Raw genomic sequence first — 5,900 nt, 5'->3', positions numbered from 1 at the left:
TTTTTTTTTTTTTTTTTTTTTTTTTTTTTGTTACTGTTGTGTATATGTAACATTATGTGTGAAGGTAAGAGGACAACTTTGTGGAATTGGTTTTCTCCATCACTCTTATGTGGGTGCTGAGAATGGAACTCAGGTCATCAGGCTTGCTTGGTAGGTTGGCCAGCTGAGCCCCCCTTGAATTTCTCTGTTGTCTCTCTGCCTCTACCTCCTGAGTAGGACTGCAGGCATTTGCCATGCTTGGTTCATGTGGACTGGGGATTGAATGTATGTTGTTTCATGCATGTTGCATTATACCAACTGAACTACATCCCCATCCCAATTAATAGCTTTGTTTTAGCTGATATATATTGAGCAGAGCTTGCCTGAGGGTTATGGCAGAAGTCAGGAGACGATTTGGAGGCTTCCATAGGGGATTCCCAGAGTTAACTGATAGCAGTGAATGTGTGTACATACACATGCATGGTTTTGAGTCAAGATTTGTCTGTGTTGCTCTGGCTGGTCTTGAACTGGTGGACTTAAGCTCTCTTGTTACTTCAGCTTCACAAGTAGTTGAGACTAGAGGTCTATGCCATACTGTCCATCTAGACACATATTTTAAAATTCTGAAGTAGTTTCAAGTCTGTAAGAACACTGTTGTAAGAGCACCGTAAAGAACACTGTAAAGAACTCTGGCATGCTCGTCTACAGTTTCTAAGTTATGTCATAGTTGCCCATTTCTTTCTCTCTTCTCCTTCCCATCTTTTACCCTTAAATACTGCAGTATCTATCATTCCCACCAGAAGATAACACGCAACACTCCACCACAGGCGTTCCTCCATTACCACAGTGTGTTTCTTCCATTCAGAAAATAAACAGGGTATAACACTGGTGTTCATTTTACAGAGAGGGTTCACATTTTGCTATCTGTCTTAGTGGTCTGGAATTGGTTGTTTTTTCTTTCTTTTTTTTTTTTTTTACATGTCTCCTTGATGTCCTTCATTCTGGAGTAGCTCTTTAGCTCCCCCACCCCCTCAGTCTATCATGCCTTTAACAGTTTTTATGCAAGAAATTAATCATAATCTGGATCTATGCACTGTGACCAGACTCAGGCCATGCAGTGGCAGGTATGCCAGAGGCCTGATGCTGTGCTTGATTCTCTGAGTCACGTGGTACGGGTCACATGATCACAGATGAGTTGACATCTGTCAGGTTTCTCCACTGTCAAGTCAGTTTTAACCTTTTGTGTTTTTATTTATATTTGGGGAGATAATGTGACAGGTCACTAATGTCCTGCCATAATTAACATCCCTCATCCCTGTGCTCCCTGAGTCTACCAGTTTAAATCAACCATTTCTCAAATGGTTGCCACATGCAAACTATCTCTATCCTGTCTTACATTTATTAAAGCAATGCTTACACCATTAGAAAGAGCCCTCTTTCCTTCCTTACTTCCTTTTTCCCTATGAATTCACTAAGATTTTTTTTTTTTTTTATATTAGTGGCTTGTAAACTTTTACTGTGTTTTAATGTTTAGATTTCTCAGATTTGGTCAGTGGGAGTTCATTCATGTTAGTGCCTTTGGTCTTTCAACCTCGTCATGTCCTTTTGTTTGTGTGTACATGAAGTAGCGAGGATTGTACTCTGGCCTTGTACATGCTGGGCATGGCTGTGGGTCTTCTGATATGTTCATGTATTTCATGTCTTTTGCTGAGAATTTCCCCCCCTTTTTTTTTTAAACAAATTAAGATTTCCTAGGCTTTTTTGTCCTTTGCTCTGTATCAGCCATTTCTCCAAAGTGTGCCGTAGTGATTTCCACTTAGTGGAGAATGGTTCTTAGTGTCTACTATCTAAGCACTAACTTAATGCTGAGCACTATCTTATCTAAGACTTAGTGTCTACTATCTGAGTAGAATAAGGATTCTGTCGTACCATTGTGCACAGCCATTGTGCACAAACCTTCACAAGGCAGAACCAGGAAATGAATGCATGTCTCTGTGTGCACACACACATCTGAATATCTTTAATGATTTCTTTTTCCCTGTTTCATATTTGTTTTGAGTCAGCTGCCATTTTATAGCCCAGGCTTGCCTGGAACTAGTAATATAGCATAGGATAGCCTGGGACTTACATATTCTTTCACCACTGCCTCCCCAATGATGGGATTATAGGCTTGTGTCATCATTCTTGGGTGTATATGAATGCATTTAAAAGTTACTTCATTTACTAATTAATTATTTCAGTCTAACATCTTATAGTTATTTTAGCCTTACTCTTTCCATGTTTCAGAATCCTCCCTCCGACAGTGAGGCACCTCCCTCTGACAGTGAGGCACCAGTTCCTTTAGATATTTTTATTCATTTGCTTCATCAGTTAACAGATTGCTGACTGGAACCACTGCTCATGGTTGAGGCTTCTCTCCCAATCTGTCATGCTCTCTACCCTCCTACCGGCTCCATGGCATTGGCAGCTAGGGAATATTGCCACCTATTTCAGGCAGCCTGCTCTTCCCCCATACCATGTCTGTGGGTACCAGGCGCTTTGCTGCAGATGACTATGCATAAAACCCCAGCAGCTTCATTGCTCTGCTGTCTTAGATGCTGGAGTCTTTGTGTTGGGGAGGCTAGGGAAGAAAGCAACAGATAGAAAGAGGAGGAAAAATGGGATGAAAGGTAAGAAGCCGGGTTATGATATAGAAACATACTTTTGGAATAGAAAGCTGCTAGGATTTAGAGGTAAATCTAATATAGAGAGAGCATGGGGAAGGAGTAAACATTGGTTCTAAGGTTTTTAGCTTGAGCCACCAGGAGAATTGAATGTCACTAAGTGACAAGTAGAAACAGTAGAAGGTTAAATAGAAGGAACAAGACCTCTGTTTGGAGTGTGCCAAGTTGGCGGTACTTTTTAAACGATCACGAGATGTAAGCACAGTGCGTCACCTGTGCTTCCTGACATCATCAGCTGGAGATACATATTTGGGGATGCTTGACATAGAGATGCTGTTTAAAGCCATGAGTTCAGTGGAGTTTCAAAGAGAAAACATTTGATAGAAAAATTCAGCCAAAGCCCAGGAGCAGTTTCATGTTAAAGGGACAGGAAACCATTTAGGTAGGGCCAGCCAGTGAGGTGGGAGGAAAGTCAGGTGAATGCAGATGAATGCTATGGAAGCTAAGTGAAGAAAATGTTTAGTTAATAGGAAAGTATCAGACTGTCAGATGCTCCTGACTGGATGGTAGAGGCAAGGACTGTGCACTTAGTGGTATGGTGGTCACTGGTGAAATTAATCACTGTTGTGTATGGAGTGGGGTGCTTGCCTGCTGTGGGTTCAAGAAGGATGGGAAGACATGAGAGACAGTAAATGCAGAAAACTTGGAGGAGTTTAGCTTGTACTTAAGGCACATCCTCACAGTCATCTTCTTGAATGATTTTTGGCTCTGGAGCTGAGTTTAAAGTAGCCATTTCTGACAACTGTGTGGGTGGCCTGGCATTCTTACTATCTATACATTATCGCTGTGATTTAGTTTAGTTGGTGAAAGATTCTTTTTTTTTTTTTTTGGTTTTTCGAAACAGGGTTTCTCTGTGTCGCCCTGGCTGTCCTGGCACTCACTTTGTAGACCAGGCTGGCCTCGAACTCAGAAATCCGCCTGCCTCTGCCTCCCGAGTGCTGGGATTAAAGGCGTGCGCCACCACGCCCGGCGGTGAAAGATTCTTATCACTGGTCAGTGTCTTCATTACTGTTCTGTTGTTTTATGACACCATGACCAAGGCAACTTACGAAAGCAAGTATTTAACTGGGGGCTTGCTTACAGTTTCAGAGGGTTAGTCCATGACCACTGTGGCTGGGAGCATAGCATAGCATAGCATAGCAGTAGGCAGGGTGCTGGAGCAGTAGTTAAGAGCTTATATCCTGGTCTGCAGGCAGCCTACAGAGAGAGTTGGTGTGGGCTTTTAAAACCTCAAGGCCCACCACCAGTGACACACCTTCTCTCACAAGACCATGCCTCTTAATTCTTCATAAATAGGTCACCAACTATGAGCCTTTTGTGGGGAGCTGGTATTCTCATTCAAACCACCACAGCCAGACAAGTGAACTGGCAGCGCAGCTGAGGAGAGTATGCATGGACAGAATCACTGCAGGAGTTTAGTCCAAGGAGGAGCTGGAGCTGGGAAACTTTAACGAGTTCTGAAGTGTTCGGGAAGGGAAGCTTCACAGAGTGTATGAGGGACTGGGCCTTGGCATCACCTTGACCTTCTTCTAAAAAGATTTTTCATGTAGATCATGGAAGAATCTTTTTCTGGTTTGTAAAGAAATTTCACTAGAAATTAGAATATACTTCAAATTGCTGAAATTTAGGCTAGTCTTTTATTATCTATTAAATATTTTTGTATGTACTTACTTCTGAGTGTGTGCATGGGTGTGAGTGTATGTACATATGTGTGTGCATGTAGAGACCAGAGGCCAATGCTCGGTGTCTTCCTCAGTCATTTTTACCTTTTTTTTTTCAACTGAATTTTATCGTATGTGGGTTGGGATGAGGTTGGGCCTGCTACTGTGTGTGCAGAGGTCCGATGACAACCGTGTGTGTGTGTGTGTGTGTGTGTGTGTGTGTTTTCTCCTTCCACTCTCACATGGGTCTGGGGACAGAACTCAGGTTATCAGGCTTGTGCAGCAGGTGCCTTTCCCTGCTGAGCCTTCTTGCCAAGCATCCACGTTTTGGCTTTGTCTTCAAGACTGAGTCTCCTACTGAAGCTGGAGTTCACTGATTGGGCTAGCGAGCTCTGGGGAATCCATCTTTCTCTGCCTCCCCAGTGCTGAGGCTCCAGGTATATATAGCTGTACCCAGTTTTTTGCATGTGTTATGGGGAGCCAAGCCCACGTTCTCATGATATTCACATTGCTTGAGCTTGTCAGCAGCAGCAGAGCCTAAAAGAAAACAAATAGATCCGCCAAGGGGCACAGCACAGAGCTTGTTCCACTCTCAGACGCCTGAGTGACAGGAGCATTTCTTTTTCCTTCTTTCTTCCAGAGTCTACATTGTTTGCTGAACTTGGCTATTTCACAGACACTGATGATGTGCAGTTTGATGCAGCGCATGAGGCTTATGTAAGTCCTAACTCTCAGAGCAATAATGAATAACTTGATGTTTCATCTGTACTGTGATTAATGCATGAAGGTTTCTGAACAGTAGGTTTAGGCTAGAAGCTAAGTGACACCATTGACCATGAATGTTAGTAGCTCTTGTAGTCAATAAATTGTCCAGGTCTTGGTTTGCCATAAGAGAGATCCAGATCCAACAAGATAGATTTTTTTTTTCCTTTGCTATTAAGAAAAGCAAGTTCGAAAAATAGCTATTCATATCTTCTCTCTATAGAATAAAGAATGCAGACACAGCTGGAAACAACGCAGGAGTCAGAAAGAGGGTGAGTGCTGTACGGGGATGTCCTTTTTCATCTTACCATTCTGTGGTTTTCAAACTTCTAGAATTTTTATAAACTCAACAAACAAACAAACAGCCCCCTCCCCCTCAAAGCCTTATATAAGGCTTCTTAGCATATGTTTTGTCTTGGGGTGAGTGACCTTGGAAAAGTCATTTGACAGCCTATTTATTTGTTTTGGACTCAAGGCTTCACTCTGTAGTCTTGGATGGTCTCGAACTTACTACATAGCTCTGGCTTGTTGGGAACAAAATAAAGAAGGGGGGGGGGCTGGGGCCCTGGGGAAGAACGGAAGGAAAAAGATGCCCACACCATGCCAGAGTTTCCCTATTCTCTGGGCAGTCAGGCATGGGAGGGCTGCTACCTACCCTATCCACTCATCCCTGGGTGGGCATTCCTCTATCTCACTCTTCAGGGGGTGGTCAAGGGGCAGCCCTGCCTGGGGACCCCCCTGGAGCTACTTTGCTAAAGCCACCAGGGTTGTGGGA

At 43.2% G+C, this 5,900-nt stretch overlaps 1 protein-coding gene across 4 annotated transcripts in view; it reads left to right on the top strand.

Annotated features, from left to right (window-relative positions):
- Positions 1-5,900, top strand: part of Atf6 (activating transcription factor 6) — a 169,892-nt gene that overhangs the window by 7,940 nt on the left and 156,052 nt on the right. For 3 of the 4 annotated variants that reach the window (XM_029474736.1, XM_029474735.1, XM_029474734.1), the window contains exons 2-3: positions 5,004-5,080; positions 5,349-5,397. In XM_029474736.1, the coding sequence (XP_029330596.1) occupies positions 5,004-5,080; positions 5,349-5,397 (126 nt within the window). The remainder of the gene's footprint in view (positions 1-5,003; positions 5,081-5,348; positions 5,398-5,900) is intronic. The other variant, XM_021159362.2, reaches the window with a different exon arrangement.

The sequence above is a fragment of the Mus caroli genome, chromosome 1 (assembly GCF_900094665.2).
Source record: "Mus caroli chromosome 1, CAROLI_EIJ_v1.1, whole genome shotgun sequence".
NCBI lineage: Eukaryota > Metazoa > Chordata > Mammalia > Rodentia > Muridae > Mus > Mus caroli.
Note: the sequence above shows the minus strand (reverse complement) of the source record. Positions and strands in the feature narration are given on the sequence as shown.